Genomic DNA, 25,497 nt, shown 5'->3' with positions numbered 1-25,497 from the left:
GCTCCAATCAACTACCTGGACCTTGATGACATCCCCCTTCACTGCAGTCGCCCTCCTGCACCAGCTGCTCCCTGGAGTGGTACGCCTCTATGCTGTCCAGGTGCCGCACGCCGCTCCTTTTATAGCCCCGACCTGCTGCCGATGGTCTCTCGCAGGTCGAGGCCGCTACGCTCGGATACTGGAGATAACCCCTTGCTCTTCTTCAAAATAGTGCCATGGGATCTTTAACGTCCACCTGAGAGAGCAGATGGGGCCGCGGTTTAAAGTCACATCTGAAACACGACACCTCAGACAGTGCAGCACTATGTTTCTATGTTTCCCTCAACACTGTGCTGGAGTGTCAGCCTGGATGTATATGTCAAGTCCCTGGAGTGCGATTTGAACCTTCTGACTCAGAGGCGAGTGTGCTACTCACTGAGCCACGGTGACACTTTACATTTAACACTGGCACAAACTACACTCCCTTCACTTTATGGTGCGGGCGCTGTGTTGTGGCACCTGCTTGCTCACTGAATGAACTGAGCCTGTGAGTGACCCGGCGGCAGGGGTCTGATCCGCCATGTTCATGTTAACCCAGGCCCCGGGCTCGGACCGAGAACCGTGCTTCCCCCCGCCCGCAATCAGCTGTTCGTTACCTGACTCCTCGCTGCCAGCTAGAACCGGCGCTGTCTCAGCCGAGCTGCTACCGCCGCCGCTCTGTCTGTGGGAGCCGGCCAGCCGCAGCTTCAGCCGCCCCGCGGCCCGCAATCCCCGCCACCATATGGAAGACGCCATGTTGGCCAGCCCCACGGCGCCTGCGCACTGCTGTGTTGAGCTCTCCTGACTAAAGATGCTCTTCCAGCAATAAGGTCACAGCCAGTCAAGGGAAGGCAAGTGAAAGGGCAATAACTTGCATTATTATAGCGCCTTACCCACAAACAAAACGCTTCCCAGATATGGGAAACAAAATGTCAAACAAAAATATTAGGAAGGGTGGCTAAAGAGATTGGATTTCATATGATTTTGAAAGGAAAGAAAGAGGTGAAGGGGATTCCAGAGAGTGGGACCCCAAACAGCTGAATGTCCCAGTGCCCATGGTGGAGCAGGGAGTTCCACTGCTGCAGGGAGGTAGGTGAGGTGCTATAGATTGGAAACGTGGAGATTGAGCTTGGTAAGGCCATGCATTGGAAAGATTTAAAGATGAGAGTGATTTTAAACTCAGGGTTGAACAGTGTGGTTCAGCCTGAGAGGTTGGCCAGGGAGGAAAATGGAATCAACGACAAAGGAGTGGAGTTGATGGCAGGAGCTAAAGACAATGACTTAATGTTTTCCTCATTTTGAACTGCAAGAAGCTAAGAATTATCCACGGTGAAATGTTGGAAATCAGTCTGATAGCACAGAAGCAGTCAAGAGATTGTTAGAGGTAGTGCATAGGCACAGCTGGCTGGGCATTATTGGTCTACAAGTGGAAACTGAACCCTTATCTGTGGATGATGTCAGTGAGGGGCAGCATATAGATCAGAAACAGGACTAGGCCAAGGATAGATCCTTGAGAGACTTCAGAGGTGATGGTGCAGAGGGGAAGAGAAGCCATTGCCAGAAATGCTCTGGCTATGTTTAAATAGGCAGGAACAGTTAAGAAATTTGACAGCGCCAGGGGGATGGTGGCGGGGATTTAGGAATTTGAGAGTGAAGTTGTTAGGACCCTGAGAGAGAGCTATTGTGATGGGTGGATTTTTTTTTAATCAGTTCATGGGATGTGGGCATCGAGGGCAAGGCCAGCTTTTATTGCCCATCCCTAATTGCCCTTGAGAAGGTGGTGGCGAGTCGTCTCCATGAACCGCTACAATCCGTGTGGTGAACGTACTCCCACAGTGCTGTTAGGAAGAGAGTTCCAGGATTTTGACCCAGCGATGATGAAGGAACAGCGATATATTTTCAGGTCAGATGGTGTGTGACTTGGAGGAGAACTTAGAGGTGATGGTGTTCCCATGCACCTGCTGCACTTTCAGATGGTAGAGGTTGCGGATGGGAAGTGCTATCGAAGAAGCCTTGCCAACTTATTGCTGTGCATCTTCTAGATGGTACACACTGCAGCCACGGTGCGCCGGTGCTGAAGGAAGTGAATATTTAGGGTTGTGAATGGGGTGCCAATCAAGCAGGTTGCTTTGTCCTGGATGGTGTCTGTTATGTATTTAACCCTTGGCAACCTGTATCACACCACCACCAGAGGGCCTACCTGTTGGAGTCACAAGGGATCCCAGCATCCTTTGGGAGCACTGTATATAAGCAGGCCATCCACGCGGTACCTGCACTCTGGAATCTAATTAAAGGAACTAAGGTCACACTTACTCATTGCTCACTGTACTCAATTTCATCCTTTATTATGAGTGTAATAATTGGCAACGAGGTAACGAATAACCGCATGAAAATGCAAAGAACAGTTGGTATCCTGAAGAAGTTCTCAGAAGGGGACGATTGGGAGGCCTTCGTGGAGAGACTCGACCAATACTTCATAGCCAACAAGTGGAAGGGGACGAGAACGCTGCCAAACAAATGGTGATCCTCCTTATCGTCTGTAGGGCAACAACCTATGGCCTCATGAAGAATCTTCTAGCTCCGGTCAAACCAACAACCAAATCCTATGAAGAATTGTGTACGCTGGTCCGGGAGCACCTAAATCCTAAGGAAAGCGTTTTGATGGCGAGGTATCGGTTCAACACGTGTCAACGGTCGGAGGGCCAGAAAATGGCGAGCTACGTTGTCGAACTAAGGCGCCTTGCAGGACATTGCGAATTTGATGGATTCCTTGAACAAATGCTGAGAGACTTTTATGTGCTTGGCATTGGCCATGAGGTAATCCTTTGCAAACTATTGACTGTTGAAACACCGAATCTGAGCAAAGCCATAACAATAGCCCAGGCATTTATGTCCGCCAGCGATAACACCAAACAAATTTTGCAGCATAAAGTGGTTTCGGCCAGTTCTGTGCACAAAGTAACGTTGTTTTCGAGCAGGAATATACATGGCAGAACGTACATGCCGGCTGCTGCATGACCTCAGATGACCCAGAGTCCGCCATCAATCGTTAATGCGAGGCAGTTAACACCTTGTTGGCATTGTGGAGGTGATCATCGGGCCCATCAATGCCGCTTCAAGCACTATGCATGCAACGGCTGCACAACAATGGGACACCTCCAGCGAATGTGCAGGTGAGCTGCAAACCCTGCAAACCACCACATTGCAGAGGAAGATCGATCCACGGTGGATCAGGCTGAACTAGAGACTCGAACCGAGGAGGCAGAAGTGTACCGGGTACACACCTTCACCATGAAATGTCCACCAATAATGTTAAAAATTGAACTGAATGGAATTCCAGTATCCATGGAACTGGGTGAGTCAGTCCATAATGAGCAAAAAGGCCTTCGACAGGCTGTGGTGCAACAAAGCACACAGGCCCAAGCTCAGCCCCATTCATACCATGCTAAGAACTTACACCAAAGAACTGTTTCCTGTAATTGGCAGCAGAGAAGTCAAAGTATCCCATGATGGAGTAGTGCACGAACCCCCACTATGGATCGTGCCAGGGGATGGCCCCACACTGTTCGTCAGAAGCTGGCTGGGAAAAATCCGCTGGAACTAGGACAACATCCGAGTGCTTTCGTCCGTTGATGGCGCCTCATGTGCCCAGGTTCTGAGCAGATTTCCATCGTTGATCGAGCCAGGCATTGGAAGTTTCTCGGGGGCGAAAGTGCAGATCCATTTGGTTCCCGGTACATGACCCATCCACCACAAGGCACGGGCGGTACCGTATATGATGCGAGATAAAATGGAAACTGAGCTGGACAGGCTGCAGCGAGAAGGCATCATCGCGCCGGTGGAATTCAACGAGTGGGCCAGTCCGATTGTTCCGGTAGTCAAAGATGATGGCGCGGTCAGAATTTGTGGCAACTATAAAGTAACGATTAACCGTTTTTAGTTACAGGACCAGTACCCGCTACCCAAAGCAGACGACCTATTGCGACCCTGGCTGGAGGAAAGACGTTCACCAAGTTGGACCTGACCTCGGCCTACATGACGCAGGAGCTGGAGGAATCCTTGAAAGGCCTTACCTGCATCAAAAAGCACAAATGTCTGTACATCTATAACAGATGTCCGTTCGGGATTCGGTCGGCCGCGGCAATTTTCCAATGGAACATGGAGAGTCTGCTAAAATCGGTTCCACACACCGTGGTTTTCCAGGACGACATACTGGTCACAGGTCGGTACACCATCGAACACTTGAAAAATCTGGAAGAGGTTCTAAGTTGGCTAGATCGCATGGGACTCAGTTTGAAACACTCGAAGTGTGTTTTCCTGGTGCCAGAGGTCGAGTTCTTGGGAAAAAGAATGCAGCAGATGGCATCAGACCCACCGACGCCAAAACGGAGACCATCAAGAACGCGCCGAGACCACAGAACGTGACAGAGCTGCGGTTGTTCCTGGGACTTCTCAACTGTTTCGGTAATTTCCTACCCGGGTTAAACACCTTGCTAGAACCCCTACATTTGCTACTGCGCAAGGGAGACCATCCAGCAAAGCTTGAAACGCGTGTCAGAAGGCTCCCTGCAGACCCAACTGTCCTGAGTTCTGCTCAGCTACCGCACCAGACCCCACTCGATCACCGGGGTTCCCCATGCTGAGCTGCTCTTGAAAAGGGCGCTCAAAACAAGGCTCTCTCTTGTCCACCCTGATCTCCATGATCACGTCGAGGGCAGACGGCATCAACAAAGCATGTACCATGATCGCGCAAATTTGTCACGCGATATTGAGGTCAATGATCCTGTGTTTGTACTCAATTATGGACATGGTCCCAAATGGCTCACTGGCACGGTCATAGCCAAAGAAGGGAGTTGGGTGTTTCAGGTCAAATTGGCCAATGGACTAACATGCAGAAAGCATTTGGACCAAATCAAATTGCGGTTCACTAACAGCTACGAGCAACCCGAAGAGGACATCACCAACTTCAACCCTCCAAGACACACACATGTGGCAACCGACATCATGATTGACTACGAAGCCGAACTCTTCATCCCCAACAGCCCGGCAACGATATAGGTAAGAAGCGGGAAGAGGTCTTACAAGCTGAATTTCGGGAGCCAGGAGTTAAATTAAAAAGTAGGACCTCAAAGGTAGTAATCTCTGGATTGCTACCAGTGCTACGTGCTAATCAGAGTAGAGGGAGCAGGATAGTTAGAATAAAGACATGGCTTGAGCAGTGGTGCAAGAGGGAGGGATTCAAATTCCTGGAACATTGGAACCAGTTCTGGGGGAAGTATGACCTGTGCAAAAGGGACGGTCCGCACTTGGGCAGGACTGGAACTGATGTCCTAGGGGTAACATTTGCTAATGCAGTTCGGGAGTGTTTAAACTAATATGGCAGGGGGATGGGAACCTATGCAGCGAGACAGGGCGAAGTAATATGGAGTCAGAAACAGATGGTAAAAAGGTAAAAAGCAATAGTGGAAGGCTGAGTAAGCAAAGGCAGGAAACAAAAAGGGCCACACTACATCATAATTCTAAAAGGACAAAGGGTATTAAAAAAACAAGCCTGAAGGCTTTGTGTCTTAATGCAAGGAGTATCCGTAATGAGGTGGATGAATTAACTGTGCAAATAGATGTTAACAGATATGATGTGATTGGGATTACAGAGACGTGGCTCCAGGATGATCAGGGCTGGGAACTCAACATCCATGGGTATTCAACATTCAGGAAGGATAGAATAAAAGGAAAAGGAGGTGGGGTAGCATTGCTGGTTAAAGAGGAGATTAATGCAATAGTTAGGAAGGATATTAGCTTGGATGATGTGGAATCTATATGGATAGAGCTGCAGAACACCAAAGGGCAAAAAACGTTAGTGGGAGTTGTGTACAGACCTCCAAACAGTAGTAGTGATGTTGGGGAGGGCATCAAACAGGAAATTAGGGGTGCATGCAATACAGATGCAGCAGTTATCATGGGTGACTTTAATATGCATATAGATTGGGCTAACCAAACTGGAAGCAATACGGTGGAAGAGGATTTCCTGGAGTGCATAAGGGATGGTTTTCTAGACCAATATGTCGAGGAACCAACTAGGGGGGAGGCCATCTTAGACTGGGTGTTGTGTAATGAGAGAGGATTAATTAGCAGTCTCGTTGTGCAAGGCTCCTTGGGGAAGAGTGACCATAATATGGTGCAATTCTACATTAGGATGGAGAATGAAACAGTTAATTCAGAGACCATGGTCCAGAACTTAAAGAAGGGTAACTTTGAAGGTATGAGGCGTGAATTGGCTAGGATAGATTGGCGAATGATACTTAAGGGGTTGACTGTGGATGGGCAATGGCAGACATTTAGAGACCGCATGGATGAACTACAACAATTGTACATCCCTGTCTGGCGTAAAAATAAAAAAGGGAAGGTGGCTCAACCGTGGCTATCAAGGAAAATCAGGGATAGTATTAAAGCCAAGGAAGTGGCATACAAATTGGCCAGAAATAGCAGGGAACCTGGGGACTGGGAGAAATTTAGAACTCAGCAGAGGAAGACAAAGGGTTTGATTAGGGCAGGGAAAATAGAGTACGAGAGGAAGCTTGCAGGGAACATTAAGACGGACTGCAAAAGCTTCTATAGATATGTATAAAGAGAAAAAGGTTAGTAAAGACAAACGTAGGTCCCCTGCAGTCAGAATCAGGGGAAGTCATAATGAGGAACAAAGAAATGGCAGACCAATTGAACAAGTACTTTGGTTCGGTATTCACTAAGGAGGACACAAACAACCTTCCGAATATAAAAGGGGTCAGAGGGTCTAGTAAGAAGGAGGAACTGAGGGAAATCCTTATTAGTCAGGAAATTGTGTTGGGGAAATTGATGGGATTGAAGGCCGATAAATCCCCAGGGCCTGATGGTCTGCATCCCAGAGTACTTAAGGAGGTGGCCTTGCTAAAATAGCAGATGCATTGACTGTCATTTTCCAACATTCCATAGATTCTGGATCAGTTCCTATGGAGTGGAGGGTAGCCAATGTAACCCCACTTTTTAAAAAAGGAGGTAGAGAGAAAACAGGGAATTATAGACCGGTCAGCCTGACATCGGTAGTGGGTAAAATGATGGAATCAATTCCTAACGATGTCATAGCAGCGCATTTGGAAAGAGGTGACATGATAGGTCCAAGTCAGCATGGATTTGAAAAAGGGAAATCATGCTTGACAAATCTTCTGGAATTTTTTGAGGATGTTTCCAGTAGAGTAGACAAGGGAGAACCAGTTGATGTGGTGTATTTGGACTTTCAGAAGGCTTTTGACAAGGTCCCACACAAGAGATTAATGTGCAAAGTTAAAGTACATGGGATTGGGGGTAATGTGCTGACGTGGATTGAGAACTGGTTGTCAGACAGGAAGCAAAGAGTAGGAGTAAATGGGTACTTTTCAGAATGGCAGGCAGTGACTAATAAAGTACCGCAAGGTTCTGTGCTGGGGCCCCAGTTGTTTACATTGTACATTAATGATTTAGACGAGGGGATTAAATGTAGTATCCCCAAATTTGCGGATGACACTAAGTTGGGTGGCAGTGTGAGCTGTGAGGAGGATGCTATGAGGCTGCAGAGTGACTTGGATAGGTTAGGTGAGTGGGCAAATGCATGGCAGATGAAGTATAATGTGGATAAATGTGAGGTTATCCACTTTGGTGGTAAAGACAATGAGACAGACTATTATCTGAATGGTGACAGATTAGGAAAAGGGGAGGTGCAACGAGACCAGGGTGTCATGGTACATCAGTCATTGAAGGTTGGCATGCAGGTACAGCAGGCGGTTAAGAAAGCAAATGGCATGTTGGTCTTCATAGCGAGGGGATTTGAGTACAGGGGCAGGGAGGTGTTACTACAGTTGTACAGGGCCTTGGTGAGGCCACACCTGGACTATTGTGTACAGTCTTGGTCTCCTAACTTGAGGAAGGACATTCTTGCTATTGAGGGAGTGCAGCTAAGGTTCACCAGACTGATTCCCGGGATGGCGGGACTGACCTATCAAGAAAGACTGGATCAACTGGGCTTGTATTCACTGGAGTTCAGAAGAATGAGAAGGGATCTCATAGAAACGTTTAAAATTCTGACGGTTTTAGACAGGTTATGTTGAATCCTTAACTCTTAAACATAATCACACGAGGCACGTACTGCAGACACAGTCACCCTGTGATCTTCACCTTTATTACCTGGACCAAGGTGCGCTGGCCCTGCGAGGGACCTCCCCTTATATACCTGAATCTCCAGGTAAGGAGTGTCTCCCGCAAGTACAACCCCAGTGGTCAAGTTGTGCATTTCTAGTAAGTATGTACAGTATGTAGTGGTTACCTGAGGGTTACAATTGTATAAGGGTTACAACAGTAAGCTGGTTACATACATGACATCACCTCCCCCCTCACGTCTTTTTGACTCAAAGGTTAAGTCTATCAGGTGGTCGATGCTCTCTCGTGGAGCGCCGCAGTTGAGGCTCTGGTGACTGAGCCTTGGCATGCGTTTCTGTCAGCTGAGGTTATTCCGGTCTGTCCGGGCTGGCCGCAGGGACTGTGCATCCTGATGATTGTCCTTGTTACTCGTCCACTGGCAGTGGTGTGGTTGACATCTCATGCTCTTCTTCATGTTCATCGGTGTCTATGCTGAACCTTTTCTTTACTTGGTCCAAGTGTTTGCGGCATATCTGCCCATTGTTGAGTCTGACCACTATGACCCTGTTTCCCTCTTTACCAATTACGGTGCCCTCCAGCCACTTGGGTCCCAATGCATGCTTAAGTACAAATACCGGATCATCCATTTCTATTCACCTCTCCCTTCAGTTACGATCGTGGCACTCGGTTTGGGACTGGCGCTTGCCCTCAACAATGTCTGCCAGGGTTGGGTGGATGAGGGACAGCCGCGTTTTGAGCGTACGTTTCATGAGGAGTTCCGCTCCTGTGAGCGAGTGCGGCCGGGACCTATAGGCCAGCAGGAGGCGCGATAGGCGGTACTGCAGAAAGGATCCTTGGATGCGGAGCATGCCTTGCTTTATGACTTGGACCACACGTTCCGCCTGGCCATTGGAAGCCGGCTTGAACGACACCGTCCAGACATGTTTGATGCCATTACCCGACATAAACTCCTGGAATTCATGGTTGGTGAAACACGGGCCATTGTCGCTGGCCAGAATGTCCGGTAAGCCGTGGGTCGCGAAAACCGTGCGCAGGCTCTCCACGGTGATGGATGTCGTGCACTCGATCCATTTCGAGTATGCATCGACAATTATCAAGAACATTTTTCCCATGAACGGGCCCGCATAGTCCACGTGAATGCGTGACCAAGGCTTGGTAGGCCAGGGCCACGGGCTGAGCGGGGCCTCCCTGGGGGCGCTGCCCAGCTGGGCACACGTCGTGCACCTGCGAACACAATCTTCCAGGTCTCAGTCAATCCCCGGTCACCATACATGTGACCGGGCAATATCCTTCATTAACACGATGCCAGGGTGCTCGCTGTGGAGTTCCCTGATGAATGCTTCCCTCCCCTTTGGGGCATGACCACTCGGCTGCCCCATAGCAGGCAGTCAGCTTGAACGGAGAGCTCATCCATCCGTCTCTGAAATGGTCTGACCTCCTCGGGGCACACCATGTGCGTGGGCGCCCAATCCCCTGTCAGGACACATTTCTTTATCATGGATAGGAGGGGGTCCCTGTTGGTCCAGAGTTTGATCTGGCGGGCTGTAATGGGGGAGCCTGCGGTGTCAAAAACCTCAACGGCTATGACCATCTCAGCGCTTTGCTCCGCCGCCCCTTCGGTGGTGGCAATGGGAAGCCTGCTGAGCGCGTCAGTGCAGTTTTCGGTGCCTGGCCAGTGCCATATGGTATAGTCATACACAGCCAGCGTGAGGGCCCATCGCTGTATGCGAGCTGACGCATTTGCATTGACCGCCTTGCTGTCGGACAACAGAGAAGTTAACGGCTTGTGGTTCGTTTCTAACTCGAACGGTCTGCCGAAAAGGTATTGGTGCATTTTTTTCACACCATAAGCGCAAGCGAGTGCTTCCTTTTCGACCATGCCGTACCCACGCTCTGCCTGGGAGAGCGACCTGGAAGCATAAGCCACCGGTTGGAGTTGTCCGTCTCCATTACCATGCTGCAACACACACCCAGCCCCATATGATGATGCATCGCATGTTAAAACTAGTTTTTTTACAGGGGTCATACAACGTTAACAGTTCGTTAGAACAAAGCAGGTTCCGCGCCCTGTTGAAAGCCCGTTCTTGACAGTCCCCCCCCAAAACCATTCGCAACCCTTACGCAGGAGCACGTGTAACGGCTCCAACAATGTGCTTAAGTTCGGCAGGAAGTTCCCGAAATAGTTCAAAAGTCCCAGGAACGATCGCAACTCCGGTGTGTTGCTGGGCCGGGGCGCACGACGGATCGCCTGCGTTTTGGATTCGGGTAGGCCGGATCCCGTCTGCAGCAACCCTCCTGCCCAAAAACTCAACCTCTGGGGCCAAAAACACACACTTGGCCTTCTTCAGCCGCAGATCTACCCGGTCCAGTCGGCGTAGCACCTCCTCCAGGTTGACGAGGTGTTACTCGGTGTCTTGACCTGTTATTAGGATGTCGTCCTGGAATACGATTGTGCCAAGAATGGATTTCAGCAAGCTTTCCATGTTTCTCTGAAAGATGGCAGCCGCTGAACGGATGCCAAAAGGACACCTGTTGTAGATAAATAAACCCTTGTGCGTCGTGATGGTGGTCAGAAGCTTGGATTCTTCAGCCAGTTCCTGAGTCATGTAGGCCGAAGTGAGGTCCAATTTAGTGAACAGCTTGCCACCTGCCAACGTGGCAAAAAGGTCCTCCGCCCTCGGGAGCGGGTATTGGTCCTAAAGGGACACCCGGTTGGTGGCTTTGTAGACACCGCAGATCCTAACCGAGCCGTCTGCTTTAAGGACAGGAACAATGGGACTTGCCCAGTCACAATTCAACGGGCGAAATTATGCCATCTCTGAGCAGCCTGTCCAGTTCACTTTCAATTTTCTCACGCATCACGTACGGCACCACTCTGGCTTTGTGGTGCACTGGTCTGGCATCCGGGGTGATGCGTATAACTACTTTTGTGCCCTTGAACGTTCCGACACCGGGTTGAAACAGTGAGCCAAATTTTTGTAGTACCTGTGAGCATGAGCTTCGCTCCACAGATGAAATGGCGTGCACATCCCCCCATTTCCAGTTCATCTCAGCTAGCCAGCTCCTTCCCAAAAGTGCGGGGCCATTTCCCGGAACAATCCAGAGTGGCAGCTGGTTCTGTGACCCATTGTGTGTTACCACCAAGTTTGCACTGCCTAGCACTGGAATGATCTCTTGGGTGTACGTCCGTAGCTGCGTATTAATTCATTCCAGTCTGGGCCTGCTAGCTGTGTGGCCATAGTTTCTCAAATTGTTGTGCACTCATGAGGGACTGGCTAGCTCCTGTGTCCAGCTCCATGCGCACTGGGATGCCATTCAATAAAACTTTCATCATCATGGCTGGCGTTTTGGTGTATGAGCTGTGGACGTCAGCCACATGAACCCGCTGAACTTCAGCATCCATGGCTTTACCCCAGACATTGTCCTGCACTGCAAGCCCCTCGCCTTATTCCTCTGTTTCATAGATTTGCCTCGCTACCGGCTGTTTGCAAACCCTAGCCAAATGTCCTCTGTCATTACAATTCCGACAGACGAACTGCTGAAATTTGCAGCTTTTCGCATAATGTCTGCCCCCGCATCTCCAGCATTGGCTGAGATCGTTGTTCACAAAAGGACTGTTAGCAGGCATTCCTCTCTGATTGTTCCCTTGGTTGTTTCTAAACACTCTGATGGTGGGTGTTAATGGTCCCCTTGATGGCGTGAATTGCCGCTCCCCTCTCCATTGTCCCTGTCGGAGGCCCACCTTAGAGTCGGTTTCAGCTTGGGCAGTTACAAAATGCCTTTGCCTGACTGCGAGATCTTGAGCCACGTTTATCACGTTAATTCCTTGGTCCGTCGCCACATTGGACCCAGGACTACTCGCGTAAATTAGCTTGGTCTCTTCTTCGCCCGCTATGAAAGTTTGAGCTATCAATGCTGCCCCTTCTAGAGTTAAGTCCTTGGTCTCTATGAGCTTCCTGAAGATCCCGGCATGGCTAATGCCCAATGAAAAAATCTCTTAACATCTCCCCCCTGCTGGCGTCTGAGAACTTACAGAGGCTGGCCAAGCGCCGCAAGTCTGCCACGAAGTCCAAGATGTTTCGCCCTTCCCGACGTTGATGTGTGTAGAACCGGTGCCGGGCCATGTGTATGCTGCTCGCCGGTTTTAAGTATTCGCTGATCATCTGGCTGAACTCTTCAAAAGACTTGTCGGCCGGTTTGTGGGGTGCGAGCAGGTCCTTCATCAGCGCATACCTTTTTGTTCTGCAGCTTGTTAGTAGATGCGCCCTCCACTTGTCAGCCGCATCCTCTCCCAGCCAATCCTTCGTGACAAAGGTCTGCTGGAGTCTCTCCACGAAATCGTCCCAGTCTTCACCCACACAGTAACGTTCCTCTGAGCTACCGGTGGCCATCCTCTGGGTTCAGTGATTCCCGTTTCCCGTCGCCAGGTGTTGAATCCTTAACTCTTAAATATAATCACACGAGGCACTTACTGCAGACACAGTCACTCTGTGACCTTCACCTTTATTACCTGGACCAAGGAGTGCTGACCCTGCGAGGGACCTCTCTTTATATACCTGAATCTCCAGGTAAGGAGTGTCTCCCAGAAGTACACACCTTGTGGTCAAGGTGTACATTTCTAGTAAGTATGTACAGTATGTAGTGGTTACCTGAGGGTTACAATTGTATAAGGGTTACAGTAGTATGCTGGTTACATACATGACAGGTTAGATGCAGGAAGAATGTTCCCAATGTTGGGGAAGTCCAGAACCAGGGGTCACAGTCTAAGGATAAGGGGTAAGCCATTTAGGACCGAGCAGAGGAGAAACTTCTTCACCCAGAGAGTGGTGAACCTGTGGAATTCGCTACCACAGGAAGTTGTTGAGGCCAATTCACTAAATATATTCAAAAAGGAGTTAGATGAAGTCCTTACTACTAGGGGGATCAAGGGGTATGGCGAGAAAGCAGGAATGGGGTACTGAAGTTGCATGTTCAGCCATGAACTCATTGAATTGCGGTGCAGGCTCAAAGGGCCGAATGGCCTACTCCTGCACCTATTTTCTATGTTTCTATGTTTCTAAGGCCAGCTGCCTAGCAGCCCAGTGAAGAACCAACCAACTCACCCACACCTCCATTTGTACCGAGACGATCGACAAGGGAGCGAAAAGCCCCAGATCGTCTCACCCTGTAAATAAGTGTACTATTGACTTTACGAGGGAGAGATGTTATGTATTTAACCCTTGGCAACCTGTATCACACCATCACCAGAGGGCCTGTCCGTTGGAGTCCCAAGGGATCCCAGCATCCCTTGGGAGCACTATATATAAGCAGGCCACCTATGAAGTACCTGCACTCTGGAATCTAATTAAAGGAGCTAAGGTCACACTTACTCATTGCTCACAGTACTCAGTTTCATCCTTTATTATGAGCGTAATAGTGTCAAGCTTCTTGAGTGTTGGAGCTGCACTCATTCAGGCAAGTGTAGAGTTTTCCATCACACTCCTGACTTGTGCCTTGTAGATGGTGGTAAGGTTTTGGGAAGTCAGGAAGTGAGACACTTGCTGCAGCATACCCAGCCTTTGACCTGCCTTGTAGCCATTTATGTGGCTGTTCCAGTGAAGTTTCTGGTAATGGTGGGGGATTCGGCGATGATAAGACTCCTGTCATTGCCTGGCTCTTGTGTGGCACAAATATTACTTGCCACTTATTAGCCCAAGCCTAAATGTCATCCAGGTCTTGCTGCATGCGGGCACAGACTGCATTGTTATCTGAAGAGTTGCAAATGGAACTGAACACTGTGCAATCATTAGTGAACATCCCCATTTCTGACTTATGATGGAGGGAAGGTCATTGATAAGGCAGCTGAAGATGGTTGGGCCTAAGACACTGCCCTGTGGAATTTTTGCAACAATGTTCTGGGGCTGATGATTGGCCTCCAACAAGCGCAACCATCTTCCTTTGTGCTAAGTATGACTCAAATCAGTGGTGAGTTTCCCCTTGATTCCTATTGACTTCAATTTTACTCGGGCTTCTTGATGACACAGTTAGTCAAATGCTACGTCCTGTATTCCATTCACACAATTCTATCACAGTTGATATTAGGGTAGTTGAAACCCCTTACTATTACTGCCCTATTGTTTTTGTATTCCTCAGAAATGTTCCGATATATTTTCTCTTCTATCTCCCTCTGACTATTTGGGGGTCTATAGAACACTTTTTTGTTCTTCAATTCAACCCATATGGCCCCATTAAATGATCCTTCTCACATATCATCCCTCCTCACAGCTGTAATTATTTCCTTAACCAATATTGCGACCCCCCCCACCCGCACACCCACCCCACCCCCGCTCCCTTTTAATTCCCCTCTCTATCTCATCTGAAAATCTTGAAACCAGGAATGCTGAGCTGCCATTCCTGCCCTTCTTTAAACCATGTCTCAGTGAAAGCTATGATATCTTGCTTCCATGTGTCTATCTGTGCCCTCAGATCATTGCCTTGTTCACTAGACTCCTCGCATTGAAGTATATACCATTAAGCACTGTCGAAGGCTGGGATTTTCCAGTTTCCCACCCACCTGGAGCGGGGGTTTTAACTTCACAGTGGTGTGTGATGTAATGGCCGGGTTTCCCACCCGGAGGTCAACCTAATTAACAGGCTGGCTTCCAGTCGGGTGGGGATCGCTGGCTGACCACGACACCATATCAACAGGAAGGTGCTGGGTCCAAGGGAGGGTGTCCAATCCCTGGGGGGGTTATGATCCCCGAGCCTAGGTAATCTAATCCCAATCCGGGGGGGAAGGTGTCTAATCCTCGACCCCAGGGGGGAGGCGATCTCCAGGGTGGGGGAATTCGATCCCCAACTCCGGAGAGAGCTGGGCTGCTGGTGGATGAGCTTTGGGGGCTGGGAGGAAGCACTCCTGCTCCTAGCTGTTCGCGTCATACTGCAGCCACTGGGAATCCTGAGCCTCGGGATCACCGGCTGTCTGCAGTTAAACCTGCAAAGCAGGTTAAAGTAGAAGTTTCAGGCCTCATTATAATATTCAAAATGCCAACCCACTGCCGCCCACCCCCCCCCAATCCCAACTGAGTAAAAGGTGAAATTGGACCGGTTGGCTGAGGATTGGGGGTCAGGTTTTAGATTTTTACAACTTTTCACTTACCCCCCACCTCCAACCTACCCGTTTTTTTGCTGTGAAAATCCCTCCCAAACTCCTTTGTTGTCAATTTTCTGGTCTTTGCTTCCTCTACCTTCCAAATTTACTTATTAATTTACTGCCTTCTATTTCCAGCTTTGCTTCTCGCCCTACTAAATCCACGCTCAGATTCCTATCGCCCTACCAAGCTAGTTTAAACCCACCCAACAGCACTAGCAAACACCCCCGTGAGGTGCAACCCGTCCGGCTTGTACATTTCCCATCTCTCCCAAAACTAGTCCCAATGCCTCAGGAATCTAAAGCGGAGGAAATGTTCCCTTCGGAATGCTGAAAGGGGAAGGGAGGGGAAGATGTGTTTGTGGTGGCATCACGTTGGAGGTGGCGAAAATGGCAGAGGATGATCCATTGAATGTGTAGCTGGTGTGGTGGAAGATGAGGACAAGGGAAACCATATGGTGGTTCTGGGAATGAGGGAAAGGGGTGAGAGCAGAAGTGCGGGAAATGGGACAGGCATGGTCGAGGGCCCTGACAACCACGATGGAGGGGAATCATAAGAACATAAGAAATAGGAACAGGAGTAGGCCATACGGCCCCTCGAGCCTGCTCCGCCATTCAATAAGATCATGGCTGATCTGATCATGGACTCAGCTCCACTTCCCTGCCCGCTCCCCATAACCCGATTACCCCTTATCGTTTAAGAAACTGTCTAGTTCTGTCTTAAATTTATTCAATGTCCCAGTTTCCACAGCTCTCTGAGGCAGCGAATTCCACAGGTTTACAACCCTCTGAGAGAAGACATTTCTCCTCATCTCTGTTTTAAATGGGCGGACCCTTATTCTAAGATTGTGCCCTCTAGTTCTAGTCTCCCCCATCAGTGGAAACATCCTCTCTGCATCCACCTTGTCAAGCCCCCTCATAATCTTATACATTTCGATAAGATCACCTCTCATTCTTCTGAGTTCCAATGAGTAGCGGTCCAACCTTTCCTCATAAGTCAACCCCCTCATCCCCAGAATCAACCGAGTGAACCTCTGAACTGCCTCCAATGCAAGTATATCCTTTCGTAAATATGGAAACTAAAACTGTACGCAGTATTCCAGGTGTGGCCTCACCAATACTTATATAGCTGTAGTAAGACTTCCCTGCTTTTATACTCCATCCCCTTTGCAATAAAGGCCAAGATACCATTGGCCTTCCTGATCACTTGCTGTACCTGCATACTATCCTTTTGTGTTTCATGCACAAGTACCCCCAGGTCCCGCTGTACTGCGGCAGTTTGCAATCTTTCTCCATTTAAATAATAACTTGCTCTTTGATTTTGTTCTGCCAGTATCCTCGGTTGAAGAAAAAGGAAGACAAATCAGAAGCACTGGTATGGAAAGTGGCATCACCAGAACATATGCGATGGAGACAGAGAAACTGGGAGAATGGAATTGAGTCCTTACATGAAGTGGATGGGAAGAAGTGTAGTCAAGATAGCTGTGCAAGTCAGGGGGCTTGTAGTGGATATTGGTCGAGGAAGGGAAGGGAAGAGTCGACGATGGATCATGTGAAGGGCGGGGAGGGGGAGGGAAGTGTGGAAATTGGAAGCAAAGTTGATGAGATTTTCCAGTTCAGGGCAAGAGTGGGAAATGAAACCGATACAGTCATCAATGTACCAGAGAAAGAGGTGAGGGAGGGTGTTATGTATGGAGAAAGAGTTAGACTGAACACTTTGAGCTCAAAGTAAAGTGTGACCTTGGTCTTTTATTGCATGTCTCCAGAGTGCCTCTCCAACCTGTGAGGCCTCCTTAAATACCTGTGCTCCCAAGGGATTATAGGATCCCTTGGGACTCCAGGGGATGAGCCCTCTGGTGGCTGTACAGAGTAAATACAAGTTTACATATATAACAACACTCCCCTCCGCTCCACCCCCCCCCCCGCCCCGCCTAAAGTCAATAGTGTAGCTATTTACAATGTGAGTCGATCTGGGGCCCTTCTTGCCCTGGTTGATCGTCTCGGTGTGAAAGCTGGTGTTGTTGAATCATTTGTTGGGCCCTCGCTGGGCTGCTGTGCAGTTGGCCTTGCTGGGCTGCTGGTGTGTTGAGCCCTGCTGGGCTGCTGTGGATGATGGGTTCTGCTTCATGGTCAACCGTGGTGCCGCTGGTGTGTATGTTGGGGGAGCAAAAAAGGTAGGGTCCAAGGTGGGTTGCTCAGGATAGTCCACGAATCTGAGTTTGATTTGGTCCAAGTGTTTCCGGTGAATGAGTCCATTTGAAAGTTTGACCCGAAACATCCTGCTCCCCTCTTTGGCCACAACAGTGCCGGAAAGCCACTTGGGACCCTGTCCATAATTCAATATAAATACAGGATCATTGATTTCAATCTCGCGTGACACATTTGCGCTATCATGGTATGCACTTTGTTGAAGTCGCCTGCTCTCTACCTGTTCATGTAGATCAGGGTGAACTAACGAGAGCCTTGTCTTAAGTGCTATTTTCATGAGCAGTTCAGCAGGTGGGACCCCAGTGAATGAGTGGGGTCTTGTGTGGTAGCTAAGCAGGACTCGGGAAAGACGAGTCTGCAGTGAGCCTTCAGTTACCCTCTTCAAGCTTTGCTTGATGGTTTGTACTGCTCTCTCTGCCTGACCATTGGACGCTGGTTTAAACAGGGCAGATGTGACATGTTTGATCCCGTTACTGGTCATGAATTCTTTGAACTCAGCACTGGTAAAACATGGCCCGTTGTCGCTCACCAGGACAACGGGTAAGCCGTGAGTGGCAAACATGGCCCGCAGGCTTTCAGTGGTGGCAGCGGACATGCTAGCTGACATTATCTCACATTCAATCCACTTGGAATATGCGTCTACAACCACAAGGAACATTTTACCCAAGAACAGGCCTGCATAGTCGACGTGTATCCTAGACCACGGTTTGGAGGGCCAAGACCATAAACTTCGCGGCACCTCCCTGGGGACATGGCTTAACTGTGAGCATGCATTACATCTGTGAATGCAGGACTCTTAAGTTCGCATCGATACTGGATCTGGCTATCGCTTTCATCATTACGATGCCTGGGTGAGTACTGTGGAGGTCATTGATGAAGGTGTCTCTGCCCTTCTTGGGGATCACGACTCGATTGCCCCACAGAAGACAGTCTGCTTGTATAGACATTTCATCTTTGTACCGCTGGAACGGCTTTATCTCTTCCTGCATTTCCACTGGGTCACTGGACCAGCTCCCGTGAAGCACACAGCTTTTGACGAGAGATAATAAGGGGTCCTGGCTTGTCCAGGTTTTGATCTGCCAGGCAGTGACGGGTGATTGCTCACTCTCAAATATTTCCATAACCATGGCTAGATCTGCGGGCTGTGCCATTTCCACCCCCGTGGTGGGCAATGGCAGCCTACTGAGAGCATTGGCGCAGTTGTCTGTGCCTGGCCTGTGGCGGATGGAGTAGTTGTATGCAGACAACGAGAGCGCCCATCTCTGGATGCGGGCCGATGTGTTGGTATTTATCCCTTTACTCTCGGAAAAAAGGGATTTAAGTGGCTTATAGTCAGTTTCCAAGTCGAATTTTAGCCCAAACAGGTATTGATGTATTTTCTTTACCCCATAGACACATGCTAACGCTTCTTTCTCAATCATGCTGTAGGCTCTCTCAGCCTTAGATGCATAAGCAACCGGTTGCAGTTTCTCGAAGGCATTACTTTGTTACAATACACACCCGACGCCATATGACGACACATCATATGCTAGTACCAAACACTTACATGGATCATACAACACAAGCAATTTGTTTGAGCATAACAATTTTCTCGCTTTCACAAAGGCATTTTCTTGGCTTTTGCCCCAAACCCATTCGTCCTCTTTTCGTAGTAAGACATGCAGTGGTTCTAACAGGGTGCTGAGACCTGGTAAGACATTACCAAAGTAGTTCAGGAGTCCCAGAAACGACCGCAGCTCCGTCACTTTCTGTGGCCTCGGTGCATTCTCGATTGCCTCCGTCTTCGCATTGGTGGGCTTGATGCCGTCTGCCGCAATCCTCCTTCGCAAGAACTCCACTTCAGGTGCCAGGAAAACGCACTTCGAGAATTTTAACCTGAGCCCCGCGCGGTTGAGTCGACTAAGAACCTCCTCCAGGTTCTGCAGATGCTTGACTGTGTTCCGACCTGTGACCAAGATGTAGTCCTGGAAGACCACAGTGTGGGGGACCAACTTCAGTAAGCTTTCCATGTTTCTCTGGAATATCGCCGCCGCTGATCGGATTCCAAACGGGCATCTGTTATAAATAAAAAGACCTTTGTGCGTGTTGATGCAGGTGAGGGCCTTCGATGATTCCTCCAGTTCCTGCGCCATGTAGGCTGATGTCAGATCCAGCTTCGTGAATGTCTTTCCTCCCGCCAGCGTTGCAAACAGGTCATCGGCCTTTGATAGTGGGTATTGGTCCTGCAGGGAGAAACGATTGATAGTTACTTTGTAATCACCATAGATTCTGATGGTGCCATCTCCCTTGAGGACTTGGACGATAGGACTGGCCCACTCGTTGAACTCGATCGGTGAAATGATGCCCTCTCTTTGCAGCCGGTCTAGCTTGATCTCTACCCTTTCATCATGTACGGTACTGCTCTCGCCTTGTGATGGATGAGTCGGGCCCCCGGAATTAGGTGGATCTGCACTATTGCTCCTTGGAATTTCCCGATGCCGGGCTCGAACAGCGAAGGAAATTTGTTTAAGACCTGGGCACAGGAAGTGTCATCAGCGGGCGATAGCATTCGGCCGTCGTCCCAGTTCCAGCGTATCTTTCCCAGCCAGCTCCTGTCGAGCTGCATGGGACCATCGCCCTGTACCACCCAGAGTGGTAGCTTGTGCACCGCTCCATCGTAGGAGACCTTTACGGTAGCACTGCCGATTACAGGAATAATTTATTTTGTGCAAGTTTTTAGTTTCGTGCGAACTAGAGTCAAGACTGGCCTTGAGGCCTTGTTGCACCACAATCTTTCGGAAGTCTTTTTGCCCGTGATGGACTGGCTCGCGCACGTGTCCAGCTCCATTGACATCAGGAGTCCATTTAGTTCAACATTCAGCATTATCAAGGGACAATTCATGCTGAATGTGTGCACCCCATGTACATCTGCCTCCTCGGTCTGAGGCACTGGTTCATTGTGATCCTCCGTGGATCTGTCCTACAAACATGGTGGTTTGCAGGTTTAACAGGATTTGCAGCTCGCCTGCACACTCGTTGGAGGTGTACCATTGTTCCACAGCCCTTGCAAACGTACCCTTTGAATTGGCATGATTGGAAACGATGATCACCCCCGCAGCGCCAACTAGGTGTTAATGGCCTTGCATTCATCACCCTTGATGGTGGACTCTGACATCAGGGACCCGAGTAGGACTGGAACAAAGAATGTTCTACATATAACCCACTAAAGGCAGGCATAGCTAGGACCCATGCCCTATAGCAACACCTTTAATTTGGAAGAAGAGAGTGGAGGCAGTGTGATAGAGGAAGTGCAAATTGCATTATTAATTCTATTCTGTTGTTTTAATACATGCAATTCATCAGGATAGAAGAGAGGGAGAGAATTTCTTTGGGGCCAGATCATATTAATGGGATGAAAGTATCATCTGTCAACGAGCTGTGAGGGTCCTATATAAATTAAAAACCAGAGTGAGTCTAACCACCTCCTCCTGACATTCAGTGACATTACCGTTCTCTAGTCCCCCACCATAAACATCCTGCGGGTCAGCATTAACACCATACCAGAAACTAAACTGGACCAGTTACATGAAAGCTGTGACTACTAGAGCATATCAGAAACCTAGTATTCTGCATTGAGTGTCTCAGCTTCTTCTGCACCATCTACAAAGCACAAATCAGGCATGTGATGGAATACTCTACACTTACCTGGCTGGGTGCAGCTGCAACAACACTCAAGAAGCTCGATACAGGGCAAAGCAGCTCACTTGATCGGCACCTCAACCACTAACTTAAATATTCACTCCCTCCACCACCGATGCACCGTGGCTGCAGTGTTTCCTATCTGCGGGATGCATTACAACAAGTCACCAAATTTTCTTCGGCAGCACCTCTCAAACCACCTCGGAGGACAAGGGCAGCTGCTGTATGGGAACACCATCACCTCCAGGCTTCCCTCCAAATCACACACCATCCTGACTTGGATATATCTCCATTCCTTCAATATATTCCTTCAATATATTCCTTCAAATTTCTGGAACTCCCTCCCTAACAGCACTGTGGGAGCACCTTCACCACACGGACTGCACCAGTTCAAGAAGAAGGCCCACCACCATCTTCTCAGGACAGCTAGGATGGGTAATAAATGCCGGCCTTTCCAGCGATGACCACATCCTGAGAATTAATTTTTTTAAATATTTGGACAGTCTCGGCTTAGTTCCTAGTGGATCACAGCAACAACAAAAAAATTCACTTAATTCGACAAACGACTGGAAAAGCCACAAAGGTAACTGGTGTGAGAAATGAAATGACACACCGATGCTGTAGGGAGTGCTCCTCTGAAGATTGGGATAAAGTACAATATTGGGATGAATTAAAAGAAGCCTTAGTTTGTAGCGAGGTGTGCTTTACCTGAGAGAGCATGTTGCTGACATTGAGAAAGCGATCCATTTCTCAATACTATTGCCTAACATGAACGCTCAGCCAGAAAGCCCCCAATTGACAACCAGAGCCGTCGGGTGGTTGGAATCCCTGCATTTTGTGAAGTTACAGCAATATGGGGGAATTACTTCAGTTGTTTCTCATTGACTCAGGCCTTGGGCTGATGGTTTCCTTTTCTTTGAATTCAAGCTCATTCGCTCCAGACTTGCACTAAGTCACGGGGGGAGAGTCTGATAGTGGAGTGCTGTGTTGTTTCGTGGTTTACGTGCAGGTTTCCTGTACACCCTTCTTAAAAGGAACTCATGAAAACTTGTCCTATTGGGCACTATTTTGCTACAGCAAAGCAATAGTAATGTATTTTCATTGTTTCTAATTTAAAAAATAAGTTAGCAATTACAAATATTTAATGTAGCTCTGTACCCTCTTATATATAAACATCATGGCCCTACCTCTTTGAGAAAGTAGTGTTTTTTAATGTATGAAAGCACACTGCAACCTCTTCCCTTAAAGGAAGCATTTTTTCACATTTGTTTTCCTTTTTCAATTTACCTTTCTCTTTCCTCCCCTCCTCATCTGTCCAGGTGATTCATGCTGAGTTATAGTTCTACAGGTGCTGTCAGCATTCTGCTACCTCAACAAAGTAGGCATTCCTCTTGTGTCAACCCCGACGGTAAGTATCACCAAACTATTCAAACATCGGGTTTTTTTCTTCCCTCCCTAGGTCAGACAGTGAGGCAATGTGAATAAACCCCGAGAGCCTTCTGACTTACTTCAACTATCTCAGGGATTGAAACCTGGATCTTCCTGGCTAGAATATACATGCAAGAAAGCAGCTGCTGATTTTTAAGTCAGTGGAAAAATAAATCAGTAGCAATGTAAAACGGGCTGCCGATTCACTATTATTCATTTTACACTATCACACAAAGTCAAAATGTATCCCATAGTGGGAAATGCAGGCTCTGGTATCAACATCAGGCACTCGCAGGTCAAATATAGCAAGGCTAGAATGCAGGGAACTTTCCTCTCCTTTCCCGCTACTGCACAAGTGTAACATTTTCCATTTCCAACATTAGCTATTCTGTAGACTCTGCGGGTTATTTGGCCAAAGGTTGTAAACAGGTGCTAAGTGGGTGCAGTGCTAGTAAGACATGCCTGTTTGAAAGTCCGGATTTAGCACACAATTTTGGTCCTAATTGCTGATTACCATAATTTGAACTTGCCTGGAGGTGCTAACCAAGAACCTGCAGGTTTAGCACTCAAGTGGAGCAGTCTGTGTGGGCTCCTTGCACCCACTTTCACTGAAGGTGTGGAGTGCTCCAGCTGGCACACACTGGCATATTGCAAGGTGGCTCATGGACTGAGGGAGAGGGGGCACAAGTTCTTGGATGTGGCACTGGAGGTCCTGTTGGAAGAGGTGCAGAGAAGGAGGGATGTCCTGCACCGGAGGGGGAAAGGAGCCTATCTTGCCCACCTTGCCCCCTGTCTCCTGCAGTAGCTGGTGCTGCTTTGCCTAACTTCATATTCTCCTATTCCTCATCCAGACCAAATGGGACCCCTAGCTAGATGCCCATGATCAAGCACTCCCTTTCTCCTGGTGACTCCTATAAAGTGGAGTAGCACAGCACCTACTCACTTTGGGTGAAGTCCTCAGAGAATTTCCAGAATAAATGTTGCTCGACTGTTGGTGAAGTCTTGACAGTGTGTCCCAGAAAGTCTCCTGATGTGTTTCTCGAGTCCTCTTCACAGCTCCAGCAGCAATGACCATGAAATGGCACGTATCCCTTTTAGTAGCACTTGAAATCGACATCAACGCCGTGTTTACTCCCAAGCAGTTGGTTGCTGTTAGGAGAGGCGCTAGCCACCAAAATACTGTGCAGCCTCAGTAAATAAAGCACTAGCAGGCATTTTAAATGGCAACCAGCTGTATAACGATATCTCCGGGCGGCCCTTCCTAGATCTGGCTTCAACTCCTTTACCAAGATGGCGCCTTGCACCAAACACGGGCTAAATCAGCATTTCAGCTTAAAGCCTCAACTTGGCCAGCTTGGAGAATTGTTAGCGCCTGAACGCACTGCCAAAAATCGCCAACCGTTCCGCCCGTGTGGGATTACCAATTAGTGCTGATATTGGGGCAGTTTTTGCTGTGGATTCATGCCCACCAGAACCTGGGTTGAGTCTGTTCAACTTATTTGATACGGAAACCTTCATGCATCAGACATTGAAGACTTTTGATTCATCAATCTGGATTCAAACCCAAAGCACAGAGGTAAAAGATGTGTGCACAACTTTCTGAACAACCCAACTATGGATCCATAAGCAACACTCCTACTTCTTACGGCTCCACAGCACCACTGTGGGCCATTACCATGCTTGCGTCGGCCTCCCTCCCACCTTCCTCTCCACAGGACATACTTTAGGGCCACTGCCAGCGAGGCAAGCGGCTAAAATTGGATCGGGCCACACGAGCAATCTTCCTTTGTAGATGTGACAGGTGCCAGCAGTTCACCCCCAAATTGATCGGGCCTTGGGCCTACATCTTTGGATGAAGAGATCATTGCCTGTGTCTAGTTTGCACAGGCCTAGCAGTGCGAACGTATTTCTACCCCACGTTCTTCTCTGGTCCTGTTATAGTTATAACTACTTGGAAAAGGGATTGTTAAGCAAAACTTATAAGTAAATTTTAATACGTTTCTCTTAAGTTTATTGAACTTAGAAGACCTACAAATATTAAGCGCCGATTAGGAATCAAGCCTTCATAGTACGTATTGTACAGTAGACAACACAGTGCATTTAGCTATTAAGTTATCAGTGGAGCCTGCAGCTGCCTTTCATGAGCAGGAACTGGTGAACTTAGTGGTATTCAAAATACTGCTTAGTTGACTTTTTTCTAGCCAAGCCTGTGTCTGTTGGATTTTACTTCTGATTAACACAGCAATTGATTTGCACAGCAAGATCCCTCAAACAGCAATGAGATAACTGGCCAGATAACCTTTTTTTTAGTGCTGTTGTTTGAAGGACACAAGGAGAGCTGCCCTGCTCTTCTTCAAGTACTGCTGTGGGATCTTTCACTTTCACCTGAACAGACAGAGCCTTACTTTAATGTCTCATTTGAAAGAGGACACCTCCACCAAGGCCGCACGTCGCCAATACTCCACTGTGGTCAGAGGTAAAGAAGAAATGATGACCAAAAGAACCTCTTGAAAAATACAAGAGAGAAACAGAGAGGAGTGGGAATTAAATAAGTAAGTAAACCATCCCACCCTCCATAGTGGATGCGGCTAGTAAACGTATCTGTCTCTGTTTGCTATGCGACACTGAGTATTCAGATCTGCACGTGAATAGTTCATGGTTTTTCCCATTTGTTTTTAAACACTGTACAGAGTTAAAAATGGGGTTGCTTAACGCCACCTGTTGGCGCCTGAGAGGGCCGCTAACGGTTCGTTTATTGCTTACAGGCTGAGCGCCATGCTGTCAGCACCTCCCACCATCTTCAGTGGAGGTTTAGCGGTGATGCTAACAGGTAGCGCTGCGCACTCTAGCCCCACTCACTTGGTGACATC

The 25,497-nt window shown here is 48.5% G+C and overlaps 1 protein-coding gene across 1 annotated transcript in view; it reads right to left on the bottom strand.

Annotated features, from left to right (window-relative positions):
* The window catches only part of mtpap (mitochondrial poly(A) polymerase), a 61,664-nt gene extending 60,874 nt beyond the window's left edge, over window positions 1-790 (bottom strand). Inside the window, exon 1 of the mRNA XM_070880244.1 lies at window positions 636-790. Coding sequence (XP_070736345.1) covers window positions 636-774 — 139 coding nt within the window. The 5' untranslated portion in view covers window positions 775-790. The remainder of the gene's footprint in view (window positions 1-635) is intronic.
* Between the last annotated feature and the right edge of the window lie 24,707 nt (window positions 791-25,497).

The sequence above is a fragment of the Pristiophorus japonicus genome, chromosome 5 (assembly GCF_044704955.1).
Source record: "Pristiophorus japonicus isolate sPriJap1 chromosome 5, sPriJap1.hap1, whole genome shotgun sequence".
Classification (NCBI taxonomy): domain Eukaryota; kingdom Metazoa; phylum Chordata; class Chondrichthyes; family Pristiophoridae; genus Pristiophorus; species Pristiophorus japonicus.
This window is presented reverse-complemented; position numbering and strand designations above follow the sequence as displayed.